The sequence below is a fragment of the Anomalospiza imberbis genome, chromosome 21, assembly GCF_031753505.1.
Source record: "Anomalospiza imberbis isolate Cuckoo-Finch-1a 21T00152 chromosome 21, ASM3175350v1, whole genome shotgun sequence".
Lineage (NCBI taxonomy): Eukaryota > Metazoa > Chordata > Aves > Passeriformes > Viduidae > Anomalospiza > Anomalospiza imberbis.
In genome coordinates this window covers 9481829-9506205 of record NC_089701.1, presented here as the reverse complement: position 1 = coordinate 9506205, position 24377 = coordinate 9481829, and the positions used below count along the sequence as shown (strand labels likewise).

The 24377-nt window shown below is 55.0% G+C and overlaps 1 protein-coding gene and 1 long non-coding RNA gene across 2 annotated transcripts in view; one reads left to right on the top strand and one right to left on the bottom strand.

Annotated features, from left to right (window-relative positions):
* The window catches only part of LOC137486353 (uncharacterized), a 417767-nt gene that overhangs the window by 164362 nt on the left and 229028 nt on the right, over positions 1 to 24377 (bottom strand). The window lies entirely within an intron of this gene.
* LOC137486321 (glutamine synthetase) lies at positions 17139 to 22875 on the top strand. The gene is made up of 6 exons (XM_068211505.1): positions 17139 to 17358; positions 17930 to 18091; positions 19675 to 19821; positions 20663 to 20790; positions 21838 to 22037; positions 22322 to 22875. Exons 1-6 carry the CDS (start codon positions 17154 to 17156, stop codon positions 22641 to 22643), a joined length of 1164 nt encoding a protein of 387 aa, XP_068067606.1. The 5' UTR covers positions 17139 to 17153; the 3' UTR covers positions 22644 to 22875.

Below are 24377 nucleotides of genomic sequence, written 5' to 3'. Positions count from 1 at the left end.
CAGGCAAGTTTGTGGCTAATGGTTTGTGTGATTCCCCTCCAAGTTAAACAAAAAGTAACTTTTTTGTCTCCTTTGCCTTGTTAAGTTAAATCCCATTTCAAATTCTGTAGTAATTCCTAAGTGTTTCCATTTTACCATTCAAAATTCTTCCTCTCACTCAGAGTACAGATCCTCTGCCTCTTGCATTAAGAAATTATTGCATATATTAAAGCTTGCTTTCTACAGAGTAGGCATTGAAGCCAGGCTATGGCTACAGGGGGTGAAATAAAGCCCATGACTTTGGGGATTTTTGTCACCCTGAGCTGGTTGCTGTCACAGTTTTGGGTAGAAAAGCAAGGACCCACTTGTTGCCAGCTCTCTGCTGTGGGCTGGGATTCTGCAGCTTTGTGGATGAAGGTGCCAGAAGGCAGCAACAAAACATTCTCACAAAACCCTTGATTTAGAAAGGTTCACTTTTTGGGAGGGGCGGTGAAAGACAGAGGAAAGCAAAGGGTTAAAGGCTGCCTGTGTTAGGAGCCACTGTCCTTAGCAAATAATAATCAGCATTCAGTGGTCCTCTGGGCCAGACTCCCAAATTTACCAAAGTGAGGGCTAAAGGCTGCACTGAGGAAATGCCACCCTGTTTCAGCCAGGCTTCAGGAGGCCCTGCTGGGGACAAAGGGGTTCTCAGCACCTCCTGAGCTGTTCAGGCCACGCTCTGTCACCATCACCGGGAGCACAGGGAAGGAACAGGTTCATTTCAGGTACCTCTGGCTGCCCAAACCAGGAGAGAGCACAGGTGTCTCTGTCTGAAAACAGTGGTAAGTGCCCTCAGGCTGTTCCCTCCCGGGGATGTGTCCCTCATCCCGGGGATGTGTTGCAGGGCAGGCTGAGAGCATCATTTCACAGAGCCCTAATCCCACAGCGGCTCTGAGCGTTCTGGGGAGTGCTGGGATGTGCCACAGCGAGCAGCAATGGGCCCAGGAGCTGTAAATCCGAGCGCTTGAACACAATCACAATGTGATTTCAGCATCAGCCACAGGTGAATGTGAGGCTGCCAAGCGGCCAGGGAGGTGTTCCACAGCTGCTGAATGGGCTGAAAATCTGCTTCCCAAAATGGGACAGCCAGGTCCCTGCCAGCAGAGCTGGAGCTGCTGTGCCAGCCTCATTCCTCACCCACTGTCCTGCTGCCAGCAGGAGCCTGGCACAGCCTGGGTCACCTCGTGGTTATGAGTGTCCTCAATGCAAAGAGCAGCTTGGAGGATGCTGTGCCCCCAGCCAGCCCCCCCAGCTGCTGGTGCAAACACTTTTGGAGCCAAGATCAGCTCTTTGATCGTCCTCCCTCAGCAGTGAGTGGTGGGGAACATTTCCTGTGCAGCTCTTTCTCCTTCTTTTGTGGCACAATTGTTGTGCTCTGGGGTAGGGAGGCCTCACCTCCAGTGCTAGGGGCAGTTTGGGGCACCACAAGATAGGAAAGACATTGAAATATTGTAAGAAAGATGTTAAAGCATCAGAGAGTGTCCAAAGGAGGTGAAGGGCCTTGAGGGGAACTGTTGTAGCATGATAATGATTGGCATTGACTCCATGGTTCCAGCAGGCTGATCAATCACTTTATTATAACATACTTATTAAGAAACCCATCACCCTTACAGCCAGTCCAGTACAGTCTGACCTAATTGGTCCTTGATTCCAAACACCATCACCCGTGGCCGATTAAGAAATCACCCTTTGGTAAACAAATCTCCACAACACATTCCACATGCTCACAACAGCAGGTGCAGCAAGTGGAGATAAGAATTGTTTCTCATTCTTCTCTCTGATCTTCTCACAGCCTTCCCCGGGACAATGCCTGGGAAAGCTGTGCCTGCTCTCTGTGCCACAGAGCTGCTGCCACAGGGAACTCTGTGAGGAGCAGCTGAGGGCCCTTGAGAGCACTGAGGGGACTCTCATCACAGTTACAATTTCCTCACGAGAGGAAGAGGAGGGGCAGCTCCCATCTCTGCTCTGGGACAGGGACAGGAGCCAGGGAACGGCTGGAGCTGGGCCAGGGCAGGTCAGGCTGGAGAGCAGGAAAGGTTCTTCCCCCAGAGGGTGCTGGCACTGCCCAGGCTCCCCAGGGAATGGGCACGGCCCCGAGGCTGCCAGAGCTCCAGGAGCGTTGGGACAGCGCTGCCAGGGATGCCCAGGGTGGGGTTGGTGGGGGGTCTGGGCAGGGCCAGGGGCTGCGCTGGGTGATCCTTGGGGTCCCTTCCAGCTCAGAACATTCCATGGTTCTGTGATGTCAAGCTGAGCACAGCAGGTTTGACAGTGACTCCCACAAGTTGTGTACTGGCTCGTGAAAAGCAAGGTTTGACCCCTTGCAGCTGCCAGGAGTCCCCTGGAGGCAGAATGCAGAGTAGCCAGCTTTTGGCCGCAGATCCTCGGCATCAGGAATCTTTGGGAAGATGATGAATAACGTTCCTGGTGCTTTCTCATGTGTGTTGTGACCTCCTGCAGGCTCTCTGCTGTCCTGTGCAGTCCTGGGCCGTGTCTTGGCACCTCTGGCATCGAGCCGTTGCCTTCAGCATGAGTGGGGTGCTCGCCCTGGCATCGCCCTCCCCTGATTTCTGTGTTTGCTGGTGACAGCTCTGAGCAGCTCTGCTGTCTCATTTCACAGCTGCTGGGCACCAGCTGAGTGTGAAAGGCCCGGGAGCAAGCCCAGACACTCCTGGGAGATCCAGACCCTGAGCTTCCCCCTGCTGCTCTGTGCCAGAGCTGCTGGGAGCAGCACTGCAGGACTTTGGGGGTTCTCTCTGTTCCTCAGTGCTACTGAGGGGTTGTTCCTGTGGGCAGGGACTCCCTGGGCTCTAAGGAAGCGCTGACCAGACACCTGTACTGGTGGCTGGATCTCCCAAATGTGGGACTTTGCACACTGCTGATGACCCAGACCTCACTGGATGCAAGGGGTGAGCAGGGGAAGAATTTGCAATTAAAGTCATAAATCATGGGAAAGTCCAGCAAAAATTGTCGTGGATCTCCTGCCCGTGAATATTTTGTGTTGTTTCTCTTCCCTCAGGATCAGGGTCTGTGCAGGTGTGAATCCAGCAGCCCAAGAGAAGGGAAAATCACCCACGTTCAGATCCCTGCTTGTCCCTTGGCCACCCAGAGCAGCTCAGGTTGTAGTGATCCCAACTGTGGGAGAGGAGGGAATGAAATGAGGACCGGAGCAGGAGCTAGAGAGGAATTGCTCCCTAGGCAAGGCAGCAGCTTGGAAGTCAGGGTTGATTTTTAGGATTTATTGTAAACTCAACCCGTGAGCATGACACAGGATCCACATTTCACTTCTCCATCCCTCAAATCTGTCTGAATTATCCTTCCCCTTTCCACCTTGCCTTTTTCAATGGAAAACCTGCAGTTAACAGAGAAACTGGGATTTGCTTTTTGCATCAGCAGAGCTGGGCACAGAGACCTGGCTGTGCTCTGGCTTTCTGGAGAGTGCTGTGGTGAGTGCTGCTGTGAGAGGACGGGAGGAAGCAATTCCACATCTCCCAAGAGGAGCTGGGCAATGGTTGGGATTTTCATCAAGGTTTTTGTTCCCAGTGCCCCATTTTGGGTTTGGGGTCTGCTCTAATGTGACCCTCCAAATAACCTGTTTATCCTAGCACCTGGTATTGAGGGCAGGGCAGAAGTGACTGATGGCAGACTTGTTTTCTAACTTGGCTTCTCTGTACTAATTAATTCCTCGATCAATCCCCACCTGCCTGCCTCACTGGGGTTGCTGTGAAGCTTAATTGAATTTGTGTCTCTCATGGACCTGGCAAGCTCAGAGGAAAGGTGTTGTTCCCTGCTGCCAGAACACTCTTGTTGGATAACTCCTGTCACCAGCAAACTGCACCCTGGATCTGGGCTCTTTCTTAGGTGAGGAAATACTTTTGGATTAGTGATTTGACGAATAAATAAGAGGACATTTGTATATATCTGTGGGAAAAGAAATCTGTCCCTGTGCCCACATTTGCCAAAGTGGCAGCAAACAAATGGAGCCTCATATTTGAACATTCAGCTGAGCAAGAGATGGGGAGGAACTGAATCAGGATAATCCCTTTTTATTCCACCAGGGAGCATAACTCTAATGATTTTGGTACTAAACACTTCTGCAGGTCAGCAGTCACCTTTTGATTCTTAACTAACTGTTCATTAGGGATTCCCTCGGGACAGGCAGCCGTGAAACCCAGAATTGTTCCCAGGCATGGCAAATAACAAGGAATTAAAACCTATCTACAGTCCTGCAAGCAGTGGTAGCTCAGGCTACATTTAAACCCCAAAATCTACCCTAAGCACCCTCCAAACCCTGTTGTTTCTCCTAAGCTGGAGCACTTAGTAACTCCAGTAAAATCCTTCCATTCCAGACGTGTTTGATTTAAAGGAGCTTTTGGGAATATGGTCCCTATTCCCTTCCAGGAAAATGGTTTTGAGCTTGTAGTATTTTAGGGTGACTTCCTTAGCCGTTCTGAGATGGATTTGTGTGCTTGTAAGGAGCATGACCACACCATTCCTTGGTTAATCATTGCTGGTGGGGAATTAGGAGCAGATCCTACAGCCAGAGCTCAGGGTTTCAGCAGGAAGTTACGGATGCAAAACGCATTCCCTGGATTTCCCACAACCCTTCCTGCCCAGAAACATCAGCGATTTGCATATTAACGCTGATAATGAGCTAATGAGCGGCTGGGAGGCTTTTCATGATGTCAGAGCCCAGTGGTCACTGGGGGAGGAGGCTGGAGGCTGCTGCCCTGGGGCTGGGGAAAGCCCTGGGTGCAGGGCTCAGGGTCGGTCCAGCCTTGCTGTGGGATGCCAGCGGTGCCAGCCTGGGGTGTGTGGGCAGCCCGGGCTGCCAGAGACTCCTGCCCAGCAGGAACGGTGGCCATTTACCCTCATTTTTAGGTGGTGACTTGCAAAGGTGCTTCCTGTTGCTGAGCTGGCAGAGCCTCAGCAGAGCGGGGATGGACGTGCCCTGCCAAAACTCATCCCCGGCTGTGGGAAAAGAATCTGTAGAACATTTCTAAAGTTTGATAGGAGGTTTATATAGTGTGTGTTTGCATGTAAACTTTGAGATGAGAAATACTGACTTAGAAATGCCTCTCAGTTGCCCCATCTCTAAAAAGCATAAAAGAAAAGAGCATAATGTGTATATAGATATATATATAAAACACCAGGCTGGCTGCACCCATGGGATGCTGCCCTGCCTGGGGCTCTTGAACAAGATTTATTCCTCCTCCACAGAGCTGTGGAGGTGGAAGGGACCTCGTGAGGCCACCCAGTCCAAACTCCTGCTCAAGCAGGGTCAGCCAGAGAGCATTGTCACGTCCAGGTGGCCTTTGAGCATCTCTAAGGATGGAACATTGTTGCCCTGTTCTTTTGAGAGTTTTAAAGTTTTTCTAGAAGTTCCTATGCCTTCTGATATTTACATATTTCAACTGAGTTTTCTCACGCATGCTCATGCAAATAATGATTGTTTTGCAATCTTTGTGGGAGGAGAGAATTGATGGACTGTTGGTTTGACCAGTGTGGTTGGAGAGGTGGCAGTTTCACCCTCCAATCCACTGGCACTTTTGCTATTGTATATATAGTAGAGTCGAAAAATAAAGTTCACTTTTTTGAGTTCTTTTTCTTTCCTTTTACATCTAACCTACTTCTGTGAGTTATTTCGTGTTGCAGTGTGACAGAACATCACCTCCCTCAGCCCTCAGGCAGCACCTGGCAGCTCAGGGTGCCATCAGCTTTCTGGGTGGCTCATGTTCAGGTCAGGGTCCACCAGGACCCCCAGGTTCTTTCCTGCCTTTCCCTGGTCTCCCTCTGAAACAGAACTTTTTATTTCCTCGGTGTTGAGCTTTATAAGATTCCTGCCTCCCCATTCCCAGCCTGTCCAGGTCCCTCTGGCACATTACCCATCCCTCTCAGTTTGGTGCCAACAGCAAAAATTGTCAAAAGGACATTCTGCCCCATCATCCAGATCACTAAATGCTAATCAGGACTGGAGCCAGGATTCCTAGGATTGACCCCTGGGATACAGAATCAGTCACTGGCTGCCAACTAAATTTTGTGCCACCCATCATCACCCAGCCCCTCCCCCAGTTTTCTGTCCACTCACTCTCTGCTCCTCCAGCCCCAACAGCTCACACCCCAAGAGTGAGGGCTCCAAATCAGCTTTGTGTGTTGGAGGGGATGAGCTGCATTTTCAAGTTTATGTTGCACCCAAAGCAGCTGGAAAATTGACATGGGAAAATCTGCCGGTCAGTCAATCATCAAGGGGGACTTGCAGGGAGCGGAGGCTGGAAACTGAAAGGCCACATCCCCTGTGACCTGCCAACCAGGACCTTGGTGGCTTTTCCTGCTCTGAGCACAAACAAAAGCAGTTTTTAAAGCTCCTGTCCTGGCAAGAGGCCACTCGAGACTGCCAGCACCTCCAGGGCTGCTCGCTGATGGAGGCAGGAGCAGGACAAATATTTACAAGATGGATTTGTATGAAAAGGTGCCTTTGGATGTCCCAGGCACGAGTTTTGGTTAAACCCCCCATATTCATAGAAATCTGCCCCAATGGCCTGTGTGCAGCCCCATGCTGAGCTGGCTTGTGGCCCCTGCTGAGGTCAGTCCCCTCAAAACCAGCAAAAACCTTCCCAAATCCATTTCTGCTGGAAATGGAGTCTCAGTGGCTGTTTTGCGCCTCAGTTTACCCCCAGAAGGTCACAATGTTCATTCGGCCCAGCACCTCCCTGCCCCAAGGAGGGTGCCAGCCTTTCCAAGCCCTGCCCAGCTAAAAGATGATGAGCCAAGAAAACCAGTGCCAGCCACGGCCATGAGATTGTCACCCAGGTCCTCCTGGTTTCTCCTCCTGCTCCTCCTCCAGCCAGCTTACAAGGGCTCATCCTTGTGCCTCAGTTTCCCTCCCTGCCCTCTGCTGAGGCTCATCACCCATCCTGAGGAGGGGCAGCTGCATCAGGGGTTTCTCCCCCTGCTCAGGGGTGGGGGTGCTGATCCCATCCCGCTGCTGGGGCCGGGTGGGTGTGGCACGGAGGGTGACCACAGCTGGAGCTGGGAGGTGCCCCGGGGGAGGGCAGCCCTGGCCAGCCCCAGGGTGCTGCTGGAGCCTTGCTGGGAGCACTGGGACCTGCCTGGTAAGCGCCAAGCACGGTGTTATTTTGGCTTTCTGCAGAGGTGAGTGATGGGAACAGGGTCACAGGGTGCCCAGACTCTGCCAGCAGTGCCCCAGGGGACCGGCACTGTCCCGGCAGCAGCTCCAGGTGGTTGCTGAGCTCCCCAGGGCCCGCAGCACAGACACTGCTCCCTGGCTCCAGCCCCGATACTCTCCCAGCTCCACTCCCAGAGGAGGCAGGTGGTGCCACCAGGGATGGGGAGTGGGTGGCACCTGGGTGAGGGACCAGGAGGAGTTCCTGTCCAGGGCTCCCCTTCTGCCCTGGCCTCACAGGACTGGGAGAGCCTGGGAATGGCTATCCCAAAACCTGCTGTGCCCAGGCGTGGTGGCACCCCCGGATGGCCAGGGGGTGTCCCTTCCCCAGCAGGATGCCACGGGCAGTGTCGCTGTGGCTGACGGACAGATGCCATTCCTGGCTGGAGATGCCACGGGTGGCACAACACAGTTCCCTGGTTTATGGCCCCTTTTCCTGGGCTCTCCCAGTGGGCTGCTCTGGCTCTGCTGCTTCCTTCCCACCTTCCCCCACCCCTCTCCCTCCTGCCCAAAGCTGGCTCAGGTGTGAGCAAACACGTCCAGCCAGGTGTGAGGGACAGGGGCACTGTCCAGAGCAGGTTCCTGCCCCGCCAGGCTGGCATGGGTGGCACAAACCCCAGAGTGGCTGTGGGGGACCCACGAACCTCCCCTGGCTCTGGGTGGTGTCCCCAGTGCTGTCCCCTCCCTCCAGGCTGGGCTTTGTTGTGTTTTGGTGTCTGGGGGGTTGAGTGGGCCCCAAGGAGCCCAGTGACACCTCCCTGTGGGGTGGGGGATGTTGGCCTCCCTGGAGCTGCCCTGGCTCCTGCATCCATCCCCCTGGGGCAGCCTCCTCTTCCTCTTGCCTGGCCCTGGGAGGCTGAGGAGGGCCTGGGGCTGCACGTGGGGCTGTTCTCTATTCAGGGACCCTCTGTCCCCCTGGCTGCCACCGCCCAGCCTGGTCACTCCAGCCAGGACAACCCAAGCAGTATCTACTGATCAAATGAGGGGCTGTGTCCTTCTCCTCCCCCCTGCCACGGGCAGGACCGGGCACAGCTGTGGACGTGTCCCCGTCCCCAGGCCAAGAGGGACACGGCTCTGCCAGCTGGGGCTGTGTCAGGGCAGGGCTGTCCCCACAGTGCCACTGCCTGGGGACCAGCGGGGAGATCCCACGTGCCCGGAGGTGCCAGGGACATCCATGTCCCTGGGCTGGCCGCTGTGCCAGCACCATCCTGTCCCTGCTGCTGCTGCTCTCCAGGCAGCCGGAGCTGCTGACAATCTGAGCTCCTCGAGGAGTCAGGGGGTGCTGGTCTGGAGGAGAGGCTGCCCCAGGCTGGCTGCTGTGGGGAGGGGATGTGGCCCTTCCATGCCCACCCAATGTCCCCGTGTGCCATCAGCCAGAGCAGGGGCAGCTGGAGGGGGCTCGGCGCGTGGCGGAGCACTGGGCAGTGGCAGCGGCAGATGAGGGATGAGGTCGCGGCAGCGGTGAGATGACAGAAAGTCATGGGCCGTTAGTGTGTGCAGGAACGGGGGGCCTGCCTCAGAGGGGCAGAGAAGCACCCCAGGGTTTGCCCAGAGCTGGAACAGGCTCCTGCTCCCACAGAACTGTAAATTTGACTTTCCTCTGTGACTTTTCCTGACTTGTTCTGTGGTCACTTGAGCCAAGAGGGCAGCAGAGCCTTCAGCAGCACCTTGGGTGTTGGACCATACTCTTTTCTGGCCCAGACATGGGGCAACTGAGAGGCATTTTAAAAGCTTTTATTCCATTTTCAGTCTCGTGTGAAGGGTGACACAATACAGATGTTATAATTCACACCATCACAATCAGAAGCCAATTATTTCCTAATTACAATATATGATAGGTGTTTCTTGGCCTATCAGTTTTAATCACACAATGCTGTAAATGCCTTGAAGTCAATCATCGTGTCAGCCCGTTTTGTCACACTCTGCGAGCCTTCTGGCACGTTTTGGGAATTTCCTACAAATCCATTCCCCACACTGGGCACAGGGGAAATGACACCTGTGAGGGGACGGAGCCCATCAGGGACATCCCAGAGCTCTTTGTGCTCCTTGCCAAGGGGTGACTTTGCAGCCCCGAGAGGTGGAAGAAGGGGATTGATTCAAGGTGTGACAGCCGTGCCCTGGTTGTGTGGGGAGCAGTGCAGGAGCCGGCAGCTCTGCAGATGCAGGTGAGAGGGGAGCAGAGACAAAGCTGCTCCTTGCAAGGGGATTTCACTGCCAGAATTTGGGCAGCTGAAGAGGGAGGTGCTGGAGGGGTTCTTTGCTCCATCCTAGGGGGTAAAACAGGTGGAGGCACTGACTGGGCCACTGCTCCAGCTGCACACAGAGGCTCCCAGGGAGCGGCTCTGGGTATGTTGGGGTGTCTCCAGCCCTGCTGGGGTGTTGGACCCCACTGGCCAGGCTGGAGGCTCATATTTGGGGGTGCAGAGGGGGCTGCTGAGCATGGCTGTGCCCCTCAGGGCTCACCAGGTCCCCATCACCGGTTTGATGTGTTGGGTTTGGCTGCAGAGCCAGGGGAAATCCACAGGACCGGTGATGTCCCTGCTCTTGCTGGGCAGCAAATGAGGGCCAGGTGAGGATGTGGGGCTGCATCCGCAGCTCACCCCAGTCAGTGCTGGGAGAGGACCCCAGGATCTGGGCAGTGGCAGAAGCTGCATTTGGGGATCGTGTTGGGAGCTCGGGATGAGCGTCCGGGGGGGTGATAACCTGGAGTGGCTGCTGCCGTGGCAGGAAAACAAACCTGTGTCAGCTTAATCTCAGCTGGGAAAGGGATGGGAACCAGCATGGATGGGGATGCCCTGCTGGAAAGAAAAGGAATTAAACAAGGCCAAAATGAAGTGCTTGGAGAGTGTTTTCACCCTGAGCAAGGATTCTCTAGGGCTTTGATTTGTTTTAAATTCACATTAAAGCCCCACCAAAGGGAGCTTCTGGTTCTACCTTGGTAGGATCTGGATGGAGTTACAGCTCCTGAAGTTCAAGCCTGGTGCCTGAAGTGCTGAAGCACATCTGGCTGCTTTGCTCTGCAGGAACCTGCTAGAATTTACCTTTCCTGTGTGAAGAGGCCTGCAATAAGCTGGCAGTAAGGTGGTTTTCCCTGGAAAACAAACCTTTTGCCCCCAAAATACCCACCCAGTTGCACCAGAGGCCTCAGACATGGCCCCCTTCAAGGAGCCTTGTTCTGTGTAGCAAAGGCCAAACCCTGCAAGCTCTAAAGTTGCCTTAAAAGTGCTTGATTCATTTTTTTACCATTTAAAAGTCCCAGCTCCTGAAATCATGTGATTGCAAGGAGATGACATTGCTGAGGAAAGCACAGGGTTTGGGTAAGCACTGAGAAAACAAAAACCACCAGCGAGGAGCCTCCTCCTATTTTCTTCGGAAAAATCCCCTCCTGATTTGGACAAACACAGTGGTGCTGGCTTGGAGGCCCTGCTGGCAGCGGCCAGGGCTCAGCGTGGGCAGGGAGGGAAGTGAAAAAGCTTTGCATTTGTGTAAGGCTGCAAAATGGGGTTGCCAAACAGGATACAGGCTGGGAAACCAGCTGGGCGAGGAGGCTGTGGCTGCCCCGGTGCATCAATTGCTGGTGCTGATAATTGTATTTACATTAAAAGGAGTTGATCTTTTCGGTGGTTCACTGCTTGTTTAGGCTCTGCTCTGAGCACTCTGCTGCTATGGGAGCGTTGGTGCACTGAGGTTTTTGATATTTAGTTTTACTGAAACAAACGCTGCTGGTTAAAATTTGCATCCCAGGATTCTGGCTGGAGCCTGGGGAAGGATGGCACATGGCAGCAATCACAGAATTATAGAATCATTAAGGCTGGAAAAGACCTTTAAGATCATCCAGTCCAACTGTGAGCCCAGCACCACCACTGTTCACCACTAAGCCATGTCCTCAAGAGCCACATTCTCACATTTCTTTGAACACTTCCAGGGATGGGTGACTCCATCAGTTCCTCAGGCAGCCTGTGCCAGTGCTTTACAAGCTTTTAAATTATTTTTTTTTCTCTTTAATATCCAACCTCAACCTCCCTTGTGCAGCTTTCCTCTCTTTCTGTCACTTGTCCTCTCCCTGAAGGCAAGAGCTGGGTGGGAGCCCGTGGGCTCCTGCTCCAGTGTGGGGAGCTCCAGCTCATGGTTTCTCTCCCTGAAGAGATGAGAAAGCAGCTCCCCCTGTGAGTCAGAGCCTGCTGGGGCCTTCTCTGCCGAGATCCCAGGGAAATGGGTCCCTTTTGTTGCCCAAGAAGCCCTGGGGTGCCCTGGCTCCCCTGTGAGCTGGGGCAGCCCTGCTTTGTGCCCCACAGGCAGCTTTTCCTCCCTGGCTGTCAGTGATCCCAGGGAAGGTTTGGGTGAAGTTCAGCCCAGCTGGTCACCTGCCCAGTGGGTTTTGTGTTCCTGCTCCTGCCTGTGCTGCTTTTCCTGCCCTGGCAATCAGCTCTTTGGCTGGAGGTTGTCCCTGGCACTTTGGTTTCCTGAGGTCGGGCATGTCTCACATGCCCCTCCTTTTCACCCAATTTCATTTCCTGCAGCCTGAAGTGACTGTCACGGTAAAAGTAAATTCAAATGAAAGCCTGTCAGGGGGAATCTGTTTGGGGTTTATTCTGTCTGTGGGCTGCAGGAGTGGGGCTGCACGAGGATGCTCAGGGCAGCTCCGCTGAGCCCTTTCTGCTGCCTTGAAGCAGAAAAGCCTTCCCCTTACAAATGTACACGCACCCCCGAAGCTGAAAACAACCTCCAAAATGCTGTTCAGCCTGGAGAAAAGCAGGCTCGGAGTCTTTTCCAACCTCACTGATTCTGTGCTAATAGTTTATAAGAGCTTTCTGCAAACAGACCCTAATGCAGCTCTGCGCTGGGAGGGAGCCTGGCCTGCGCCGGCAGCTGGCACAGAGCTGGGAGGCTGCAGGGGAGTCCCTGCAGGGGATCTGGGCTCCTAAGCCCTGCAGGGGACCCTGCCTGGGTGGAAGGATTTCAGCTTCTCAGGGTTGGTGCTGGGTGCTTTGGTGGCCACTGAGTCAGTTTGGGATGGGACTGCGGCTTTCCCAGGCATATTCAAATATGACACAACATAAGCATAAACAATGATGTGTGTGTGCATATATATATGTATTTATAGGTCATATATATGCGTATTTATAGGTCATATATATGTATATGCCATACATATGTATTTATAGGTAATATATATGTATTTATATACCATATATATGCATATTTATATGCCATATATATGTATTCATATACCATATATGTATTTATGTCACATATATATGTATTTCTATGCCATATATATGTATTTTTATGCCATATATATGTATTTTTATGCCATATATATGTATTTATATGTCATATATATGTATTTCTGTGCCATACATATGTATTTAAATGTCATCTATATATGCATTTATTTGTGTGTGCACAGAGAAAAGTATGGCAGCACTACTTGAATGAAGGCAAAGCAGTTTGGGTGCAAATCTAAGGGGATTTGCTGTTGCCTAAATGTGTTTTAATGGTAAAGGAAAACTTGCAGGAAGGTGTACAAGTGGGTGTGTACTGGGGACAGGGGGACGCCAGCACAGCCCCCCTGGCACCGGGTGGTCTCTGCTGGACCCCTCAGAGTGGCTCTGAGCCACCTTGGCCACCTCCTGCCCCATGCCAGCACCCTGCACATTCCCAGCCCGTTCCTGCAGCCCTGCTGGGCCACCCACCTTCCCCCACAGCATCCCCCTGGGTTCCTCAGCTGGAAAAAGCCCTCTCTCCCAGCGCAGAGCACGCAGCAGAATTCCCACCTGCTCTGCCCCCAGCCCCTCTAATCCCTTTATGGTGTTTGTGCCGGGCTCCTCCTGCCGATCCTGCTCTTTGCCTCCTCTCTAATCTCCCCACCGAACTGTTTGGCAGGACAAAAACCAGCCTGGGTTGGTCACACCGATCCTGGGGAGAGGGAATGCTCTCCCGGGGGGCTCCAGGGCTCTGGGAGGTGCTTTGGGGGTTTTACAACCAGGGAGGGACTCCCTCAGTTCTGAGCAGTGTCCTGAATCCTGGAGATGATTTAGAGTAAAACCCGAACTCTTCATCCCAAAATCCCTGCTTTGTGCCCAGGGATGATCCTGCTTGGGCAAGTGTGGGGAGGGATGTGGCAGCCAAGGCCCAGCCCCCTGCCCTGCTGCAGCACCAGGGGAAGGTGTAAGAAGTCACCCCATGAGGTAAATTAGTCCATGTTTAACCCCTTTGTGGTAAAACAAGTTGTGTTACTGAAGATTTTCAATCTGAGAAATTTCTTAATGATTTATTACTATCCTATCAAAGCAAGAAATATCTTTGGTGTATTTTGGCAAGGCTGGAAAATGCTCAGGCTAATAAAACCTCAAAGTCAGAGAGGCCAGGTTTCCCTAGGATGGGTCTCCAGACTGATCCAAAAAAAAATACACTGGGAAGGGGAGCAGCCCTGCTGCATCCTGCATCCCTGTGGGCCTGGGGGTGACATCCCAGATGGCACCAGAGGTGATGGTTGGGCCGGGCTGGGGCAGCACAGCACAATCTGCTTCTCTCCCTGCCGTCTTTCATGTGGAGAAACCCCTCTGCTGCAGCTCTGAATGGGCTTCACAAAGTCCTCTGGAGATTTATCTGTGACCTTTTACTTCTCCAAGGACACCCCTGCTCCCTTTCCTGCCCTCGGCTCTGCCACCCACCCGACCTTGGGCCGGGACTGATTCCCTGAGCCTGGTGGTGGTTAATATTTACTGTACCTGGCGTGGAGGGGAGCAGGCAGGAGCCCGCTGATTGCAGAGCCTGGGCTTGTTTGGGGGAAAATCTTATTCCAGAGCTTCGAGGACCCAGGTGTGAATTGTGCTCCCTGTTGTTGGTGTAACAGGGTTGTTGCTACGGAAAGGACTGGAATTAGGCTTGGTGAGGTGAGGCTTGATCCCAGGAAAAACTGACTAAGCAGGTGCCCAACTTTATATGGCAGGAATGCTTCTTCCTGCTTACTAAAATCGTTCTTGGTGTGAAATAATTGTGTCTGTTTGGCGAGCTGCCTCGGGGGCGGTGTTTGGGCAGGGATGGTGCCATGGCACCGGAGGACCTGGTGTACTGGTGGCCTTGGCAGCACTGGGGTAGCAGCTGGGCTCAGTGACCTTTTCCACCCTTAGGAATTCTGTGATTCCACTCCTGTGCCCCCACAGGCTGCTGTTGTCCCTGCTGTCCCCAAACACCACAAACCCACCGTGTTTGCTCTCCTGGGGCAGGTGGGCTGTGACCAGGTGAGGGATTATTGGTGTTTGTTCTGCCTTCCCCTTTGGGGAGTTTTGATGCTCAATGATTCCAGCTGCTCTCAGAGGAGCTCTGCTTCCCAATCCAGGTTACTGGGTTAACTCAGCCTGGATTTTGGTTCATTTCTCCCTGGGTTTGAGCCCACTCAGGCTCCGGGGTATTTCTGCACAGGTGGGCACATCCAGGAGGGAAGCCAGAGCTTTCACAGGGAATAAATTGAGCCTCTCCCCCACCCAGCTGAGTCAGGAAGGCGCCGGGTCTCGGCGGAACCCTCCTGTCACAATGGGCACCCCGGTGCTGGCCCTGCTGTCTCTGAAGGACGCAGCTCCCCTCTCCTCGGGTGCGCTTTGCAATCCTTCCCAAGGGATGCCGATCCATCTCTGTGCTTTCTGCTCAGCATCCGAGCTTCTCCAGCCCTGAGGGCGGTCCCGCGGGCTCCAGCTCCCCAGGCGGGATGGAGATGGAGATGGAGATGGAGATGGAGATGGAGATGGAGATGGAGATGGAGATGGAGATGGAGATGGAGATGGAGATGGGAGCAGGGAGCCGAGGATCCGGCGGAGCCGCTGACGCCTCCCCGGCTTGGTGTTGCAAGGCCTCCGGGAAAGGGCTGCACACCCAGGGGTGCATTTCCTCCTGCCCTGGGACGATTTCCAAACAAGAATGAGGAAATGCCGAGCTTTGCAGCCGCATTCGTGGATGTGTCCCTAAAATACCCCGCAGAGGGAGGTGGCTGCTTTCGAGCTGCACCCCAGCTTCAGTTGCAGGAGACCCTGAATGTCACCGGGGCAGCGTCAAGGACAGGGAGGAGACCTGCGTGGCTCTGCCACCGCTGCTCCAGGGACCTTGGGCACGTCCTCGTGTGCCAGCCTCCTTCCCAGGCGCTCTGCCCGGGGCAGCACCCACGAGCTGTGGGGTGGGTGACGTCTGGCCCGCCCGCAGCCCGCTGCCACTGATGTCACCGCCCGGTCACCGAAATCCTAATTAAGTTTTGCTTCTGTCGCTGCCAATCTCATTTCCTGGTTCTTGTGCAATCCCAAGTGCTTTCAGGTTTCTTCCCGATTCTTTATCTGCCTGCGGGACCAAAACACCTTCAGAAGAAAAACAGAGCTGATGTCTTGGGTCAGTGCCCGGGGAGGAGATGTCTTGCGGGGGGCAATCAACCGTGAAGCAGTTTTTTTAGCTGCCCTGGTGTTTTGCAGAAATACATTCCTGGGGTGAGTCAGGCAGCCACAAACTGTCTTAAGAACCGGGGAAATTAGCAAAAACCCAACTGCTTTAGAGCCCAGACATGCCTTAAAGCCTTTCTCCTTTTATAACATTGGAAAACTGCTTAAAACCCGAGGCTGGAGAGTCGAGGCGCGCTCACCCCCCGGGTTTGCTTGGGGGGGAAGTTGTTTGGAATCTTGCCCTCCTCCCAGAAAAAAATCCGGGAGTGTTCGAGATAACCCCGGAGGCGCCGGCACGGGCTGTGCCCGTGCTGGTTGTGCCCTGGCACGTTTGGGGTCTGTCTGCTCCGACACGTGGGAGCCTCTCACGCAGGATCTATGGAAAACTGAGAAGGCAGCGAAGCGTTTAATTCACCTAATTGGATCTGCGTTCGGCTCAATAGCTGGAAATTGCTGCTATATTGAAATAATCGACTCAAATTCACACCTGTTGGCTGAGGGTTTTTAGCTGACTGTAAATCACAGCAGAGCCTGTGCTGAGCTTGGATAGTTTGGAGTTTGAAGAGACTCTACTACGCTCTGGTGTTTAAAAATTGTGCTTTAACTCAGCGGTTTATAGATGGGAAGGGCTGAACCAGGAGATTGTGGTGTTTTCCCAGCAGCTCCCCCTGCAGCTCTCAGCCTTTCCTCCCCTTCCAAGGAAAGCCCTGGGGACAAACCCAGCCCTGCAGCCACGGCGGGGCTGGAGCCGGGTGGGAAGGGGTCGTTCCTGGGGTGTGCAGGGCAGGACTGGGGGAGAGAGGCAGTGGTAGGGCTGCCAGGCATCTGGCTGTCCCTGTCCCGGGAATCTGGCTGCCCCTGTTCCAGGGATCTCGTTGCCACTGATGTCCCCAGGACCACCCAGGCACCCAGATCCATTCCATCACACATCCACATGGTCCCAGCCAGGTTTTGGGGTGCTGGGGGAGCACAACCCAGCAGCCTCCCCAGCTCCCCCCTCGACAGCAACTGAGCAGCGCTGGGAGTAAAACACCTGCACGCGTGTACGAGGGCAACCCTACACAAACAAGGGGCCAAAAGGGATGACACACTCGGAGAGGGAACCGGAGGTGGTAAATATCATTTTCAATGAGTAGCACCTGTTTTTTTCAAATAAACAAGAAGTTATTTAGCCAATAACTCACTACTTTTAAATAAAGCGGTGCTTTAGCTGTGCGATAGCCGTCTTTTTTAATAACTAACATTTTAATAAGAAAAGAAAACAATACTAAACGTCCTCAATGGGTGTCCCGGAGGTGGGGACCGGGGCCCGGCACCGCCGCCCCGGGGCGGAGCCGCCTCCGCACCGCCCCCCGACCGCGGGCGCCTTTAAAACGCGGGCGGAGCGGGCGCGGGCAGCGCGGGGGCCGGTGAGCGAGCGGGTGAGGGTTCGAATCCCGCTGGGGGAAGCAGCCGGGGGGAGCTTGGGTGGCTTGTTATGGGCTGGGAGGTTGGTTTGTAAAATACGCGTGGGGAGACGGGCAGGGGTGATGTGGCACTCACCTGTGCGCCCTTGCAGGGCCGTCGCCATGTCGGTGTCGCACAGCTCCAGGCTGAACAAGCTGGTGCGGGAGCAGTACATGAGGCTGCCCCAGGATGGGAGGGTGCAGGTCACCTACGTCTGGATCGACGGCAGCGGCGAGGGCGTGCGCTGCAAGAGCAGGACCCTCGATAAGGAGCCCAAGAGCATCGAAGGTAACGCGGCTGCTTGTCCCTCGGGTGATGGGTGGTGTGGTGGAGGGCCCTGAGCATCGCTGGGAAAAGTTCTGGGGTGCTTCGGGCGGTGGGAGCTGGGCCGGGCTCTCGCTGGTTGTGTGGCACCAGTGATACCTGTTGCAGCTCTCTGGTGGGGCTGCACCAAGCAGCAGGGTGAATATCCAACCTGCGTCCCTGCGGTTTGCTTAATCCGCTAATCTCTGCTATTAGCGCTGGGTGGGAAGGGGAGGATGAGTTCCTCGCCCCTTTCCACAAGGCAAACAGGCATGGAGATGTGTCGGCATCTGGATGGGGTTTGGCAGGGAGGTGGAGGGGCTGGGACTGATCCTGCCCGTGCCTGATGGTGCTGGGGTGGGGTGAACACTCTGACGCTCAGGGAGCACCGATGGGCTCCGGGGATGTGCAAGAAAACCTTTGTGGCTGACATCCCATGGAACTCGGCACCCTTTGGGTGCTCCATCCTGGACCTGAGCCGCCAGCACTTGGCACAATCCGTATGTAGAACTTTTCCCAATCTCACTCCCGCCTCCGTCCCCCTCCTGCCTCGCAGATGTCCCCGAGTGGAATTTCGATGGCTCCAGCACGGCACAGGCAGAGGGCTCCAACAGTGACATGTTCCTGGTGCCGGTCTGCATGTTCAGGGACCCTTTTTGCCTGGACCCCAACAAGCTGGTGCTCTGCGAAGTGCTGAAGTACAACAGGAAACCCGCAGGTGAGCACCCCCAGCTCCCGAGGGTCACCCCCTTACTATTCAGGGTGTCACCTGCGCCAGGGGCCGCCTGCTCCGGACCGCCTGCCCTGGGGAGCAGCTGAGCGCCGAGCTCTTGGCCCCGGGCTCCGAAATCCAAGCGCTGTTCGCAGGAACCTGTTTTAGTGGCACAGGGCGAGGAGAAGAGCAGCGGCACTCGCCAAAGGCGTCTCCCGGCTCGTGAGCCCGAGCTCGCCCAGCCTCGGGGGGAGCAGGAGCTGGAAGTGCGGGGTTCTGGCGTGCCGGGGTTGTGGTTGCTCTTCTCGCTGGTGGGAGGCTGCAGAAAAGGAAGGAGGAGATGCTGAGACGGCGTGTGCTCGCTCAGAGTGACCTTTTGCAAACCGCCCCAGAACGCGCGGCTCTCGGTCTTATCTCCGAGTCTGCAGTCCGTCTTGTCCCTGTGATAAAGCCCCAGACACAGGAAAAGGAGCCTGTTTGCAGGGACGCGCTGAGGGGCTCCCGGAGGGGTTATTTGCCGGTAAATAACCGGATATTTGCCACTCAAGCAGGGCTGTGCGCCGCGGGGTGTGAGGGGGAGGGAGAGAGCATCTGCGGGTGATGCAGCTCTGCCGGGAGAGCAGCGGGCAGGAATGGTGAAAGACGGGGCTGATTCCTCCTCCAGCAGCGTCCAGACTCGGGTGGGGGACGTGTCTTGGGCTGAGATTCCTGCCCGGCAGCTCCTCCACTGCAGGAGTTTGTAAGGGGAGCCCCTGATCCTGGGGCTCCTGGGGCAGAGAGAGCTCAGCCCAGAGCCCTGATGGTGAGAGGGGTGCACCCTCCAGCCCTTCCCGTGGTGGGTTTCCATGGACCTTAAGGGCTGTGTGGTTTCAGGGGAAGAAATTCTTGCCCTTGCTCCCCTTCTGCCACTGCTTCCCTCCAGCCCCACGCTCTGTTGTAGCTGCTCTGGGGTTTTACTGCAAGTTAGGGCAGAATGTGCAGCCTGGAGCCTGCCTGTCCCTGTCACAGCAGTTTTTCAGCCTTTTTCACTCATGTCTTGGTCCAAGCTCTCATTCCCCTTGCCTGGCTCGTTCATGTCTGGACAGTTCTCTGCTATCTGTGTTTTCCTGGCAAATCCCCAGTTGCCTTGAGCACCTCAAAAGGCCAAGGCAGGGCCAGCCAGTCTGGATGCTAACCAAAACCATGGAGCTGCAGAAAGAGAACGATAATTAAGATTAGGCTGGTAGAAAGAGGATGGGGGTGAAGGAGTGATGGAAGTCCCTGTTCCCAGGTCTGCTGAATGCCTGTAGGACAGGGTTGGGGTAAGGCTCCTTGTCTCTCAGTGAGTAAGAGGAGGAGGATGGACCATCAGCAGTGGTTTGGAGAACTGGGTAATTAAACCCTCTTGACCTGTGGCCTGATGCTCCAGTGATGGAGTAACTGTGAGGAGGAATTTGGTGAGCAGGAAGGGGGATTCACTCATGATTTCCTTAAGGTTTCTGTGGGAAGCCCTTGGCAGTGGTGGAACCTCAGTCTTGGGGCGGGATGGAGCAGAGCCTGGTGGGTGCTGGCTCACAGCATGGCTCTAACCCGGACCTCTCTGCCCCCAGAGACCAACCTGAGACACACGTGCAAGAAAGTCATGGACCTGGTGAAGGACAGCCACCCCTGGTTCGGGATGGAGCAGGAGTACACCCTGCTGGGCATCAACGGCCACCCCTACGGCTGGCCCGACAACGGCTTCCCCGGCCCGCAGGGTAAGCGCTCCCTCCCTGCCCCAGCCCCAAATCCCCCCTCAGCTCCCACCGTGCTGCCTGTGGGGTGCTGGAGGTGGCAGATAGCCCGTCCCAGCCTCGGTGCAGCTCTGCTGTCAGGGATGGCCCCAGGTAGGGGCTGTTTGCCGAGAGCACCTGGTGCCCTGTGGCTCACGTGAGCCGCGCCGCTCCTGCCGGACCCTGCTTGCACAAACAGCTCAGCTGCACGACTTGTTTGGCAAGGGCTGGAAAAACCTCCTCCCCTTGGCTGTTGGGGAAAGGGCTTGGCATGGCGCGTTGTGCCCTCCTGCAGCAGCGAGCCGGCTCCTCAGCTGCCTCCTGGGAGAGAGCCAGAGGCTCCCCAACCTGATTTTTGTGTGGACCGGCTGCTTGCAACATCTCCCTTCCCCGAGGCGGGGAGAAGATCTTTGCCTTACCTGCTTGAATGAGGAAGATATCAAACCCCAGCGAATTGGATTTGCTAGCCGTGAACAATGCCAAATGTTGTCAGAACAATCTCGGAGGCTTGATGTGTTCAGAGGGTGAGGGAGGTGCCCCTGGGCAGACCAAACTTTGCTTATCTCTAGGCCACCTCCCAGTTGATGTGTTACAAGTGTTATTGAGCTGCCAAGATAAGGCTGAGGTTTCACAGATGAACTGCTCACACTGCTAGTCCTGGAGCTGGGGTCGGTGCCTTGATGTTCTGTGGAGAGAAACATCATTTTAATTCCCATAAATCCTCTGCCCGTGGCAGCAGGTACCTGGGAGGGTGGGATTATGTTACAGTGTTGTTGTTGTTGCTCCCTGAAGCTTTCCCTGGGTGGTGACTCCTTGTTCTTTCCAGGACCCTATTACTGCGGGGTTGGAGCAGATAAGGTGTACGGGCGTGATATTGTGGAGTCCCACTACAAGGCTTGTCTCTATGCGGGGGTGAAGATCTGTGGCACCAATGCCGAGGTGATGCCCTCCCAGGTACGTGTAGATGGCCCCAGGCAGCCCATTCCCAGTGATGGATAGGAGTTATTGTGGGGCTGGAATAAGCCAGCAACTCCCAGCTCCTCTGGAACACCAAATCCAGTGACTCCTCACATCGGTTTTGCTTAGCTGGGAGCAGTTGCACTGCTGGAATGGAAATGTGCATTCGATTTTCTCCTAACTCACCCTGAGCTCCTTGCACAGCTCAGCCTGAGCTCTGGCTGCCGGAGCAGAGCTGAGAGCTCCCCCGTGGGAGCAGGGATGTGGGGGACAGTGGGAGCTGGGACAGGCTGCAGGAACACCATGTGGAGTGATGGGGTCTGAGCCCTGTTCTGGAGCTGGGAACTGGGAAGGTCGGGTGGGACATGGCCTTGGGGAGCAGTTGGGAGGATTTGGGTTTATCTAGGTGTGAGCAGCAGGGAGCCCCTGATTGCATTAGGCAGGTGGCCAGACTGACCGACTGCGGGTCCCTGACTCTCCTGCTGCTGATGTGGTGGTGATAAGCAGGGGCTTATCAGCAGTGGAGCTGAGGCAGGACTTTTACCCACCCCACTGTTTGCCCCAAATTCTTAAGGGTCCTTCTTGGCTGCCTTGCACATCCTGGGCTCAGGCTCTTCCATGCCAGCAGCCACAAAGACGTCACCCTGTGCTTAGTAACCGTGGGTGGTGCAAGCCTGGCTCCAGCCAGGCCGGGAGCAGCCCTGGGAAGGACTAACAGGCTCCTTGTTAATCCTCTGCCCTGTTTGCAGTGTGGGCTGGGGGTCCTGCTCACAGCAGCTCCAGCATCAGTCAGACATGGTGTTTATTTACCTCTGTTTTGATTAAAAACCCCTCTGTTTTTGCTTTACATAGCAATGACCAGTTCCTTCCCATTTCTTTGTTTGCCAAAGCTGTCCTGTTGCTTGCCTCAGTGCTCCCCATCCTTGTTGCTGATTCCCAAGGGTAACATTCAGCCACAGCCCAGGCTGGGAGCGGCAGGGATGTGGTGCCTGGGGAGGAACCCACCTGCCCATCCTTACCTGTGCATCTGCTCGCCCCTTCCAGTGGGAATTCCAGGTGGGCCCATGTGAAGGCATTGAGATGGGGGATCACCTCTGGATGGCTCGGTTCATCCTGCACCGTGTCTGTGAGGACTTTGGGGTTGTGGCCACTCTGGACCCCAAACCAATGACTGGCAACTGGAACGGCGCTGGGTGCCACACCAACTACAGCACCGAGGAGATGCGCAGAGAGGGGGGTCTCAAGTGAGTCCTGGGGGGTCTCAAGTGAGTCCTGGGGGGTCTCAAGGCGAGTCTCAGGACTTAAGTGAGTCCCTGGGATGTACCTGGGAGGTTGGGGGTGTCCTGGGCCATATGGAAGTTTCTCTTACCTGTGTGGCTGCACCAGGCAGGGTTGGGGTTGTCCCAGCTCATTATTTTAAGAGCAGCTGATTATACGAGGGATCCCCTGAGCTGTCCTTGTCCCTGCACAGGAGGAGGGGGTGACACCCCCCAAATGGACCCACTGAACCCCCTCTCCTCTCCCACAGGCACATCGAAGCTGCCATCGAGAAGCTGAGCAAGCGGCACGATTACCACATCTGCGTGTACGACCCGCGGGGCGGCAGGGACAACTCCCGGCGCCTCACCGGCCACCACGAGACTTCCAACATCTTTGAGTTCTCCGCCGGCGTGGCCAACCGAGGTGCCAGCATCCGCATCCCACGCCAGGTCGGCCAGGATGGCTACGGCTACTTCGAGGACCGGCGGCCGGCGGCCAACTGCGACCCCTACGCGGTCACCGAGGCCATCATGAGAACAACGGTGCTCAACGAGACCGGGGTGGAGACCAAGGACTACGCTGACCACTGAGGCACCAGGGTGGGTGGAGGTTCTCGTGCCTACAGTAGCTTCTCGCGTGGGATTTGTGCCTGTGCGGTGTCTTCAGCTGCAAGCTCAGACTCTTTAGGAACCTCGCTTCTGGTCTTGTGAAACTTTGCCTTAGAAATATGTATTTTAAAGCAAGAGGGTGGGGCCCAACCTATTTTCTCAACTACTTTGTTTTTTCTGGTTCCTGGTTTTAGGTCATGAGTGTTTTTTTTTTTTTTTTTAAAAAAAAAAACTAGGATTGAATTTTTTTTCCCCCAATGGACTTTTCACTGTGATGTACATAGATTCCAACGTGGATGCTGCAGCTGCTGCTGTTTGCACCTGTGGAGGGTGGGTGCTTTTTTTTTTTCCATATCTCTGTTGCAAGGAAATGATAATAAATAATTTTCCTGGCTGCGTGGCAGCTGGGTTGTGCTGTGGCGAGTGCATTTTCCTGTAACTCCTGGAGCTCTGTGGAGTTTTTAATTTGGGCGGTGCTGGTGGGTTGCAGCTACTGAGCAGCCTGGGCAGGAGCTGGAGGAGCGGAGATGCTGGAGAATCCTTGAGGCAGGTGCCTGGAGCTGCCTTGCCTCATTTTCTGGACCAAAGGCCATCTCCTTCCATCGTGATCCCAAAGGCAAACAGAGCAGTGTGGGCTGAGCAAACAGCGGCTGCAGCAGCAGCTGGCGGGCGTTTACACAGGGTGTGTGCTGCTGAGTCAGCACAGCCAGCCTGGCCCCAGGAACAGCCAGCACAGCCCTCCCCTCTGGGCACACCTTTGGGTGCAGCAGGGGACCCTGGGGACTTCCCCCCTGCTGCCTGAGTGAACCACAGGGTCACGGTGCAGCTCCTTGGGTTGGAGTCTCTTCACAAGGTGGAGGTCAGAGATTTACTGATAGAATCACAGAAGGGTTTGGGTTGGAAGGGACCTTAAAGGCTGATCCAGCTCCACTCCCTGCTGTGGCAGGGACACCTTCCACTGTCCCAGGCTGCTCCAAGCTCTGTCCAGCCTGGCCATGGACACTGCCAGGGATCCAGGGCAGTCACAGCTTCTCTGGGCACCCTGTGCCAGGGCCTGCCCACCCTCACAGGGAAGGATTTCTTCCTATTACGTCACCTAAACCTACTCTCCTTGAGTTTGAAGCCATTCACCTACACCCTATCAAATTCATGTAGTCAAACCCTGAGGAAGGGCATTTCCATGTAGATGGGATGTTCACAGCATCTCCAGTCCCAGACTCCACAATGCAGCTGTGGGCTGATGGATACAAGCCCAGGGCCCATCCCTCTAATCCCAGGGACATCTGAGGCAGGTCCAGTCTCTGGGACTGACCTGCAGGATGTGACCCAGCTGCAGTCACCAGCAGGGAGTCACTGTAGGTGAGAGGAAGCAGCAGCGTGGACAGAGGACATCCAGTGCAGTCATGTGGAGTTTGAAGCTGGATTTATGTTTATCCTTGACTTGGACACAGGTGCCAAGCTGGGCTGGAGGGAGGCCTCTGAGTCCCTCCTGCAGGGCACAGTGCTGCCAGTGGCACAGGGACTAAGGGCCATGGGAGATGGTCAAGCCCCAGGCCACAAGCAGCCAGAAGCCCTCAGTGCCTCTGAGCTGTTCAAGAATAAATGTAACCCAGTTCCCGCCCTAAAAAGGAAGGATTTTCCTTCCAGAAGTTGCTGTTTGGGATGTTTAGAGTTTTTCATCAAAACCACAAGCCTGTCTTGTTTTCTTCTCATTTC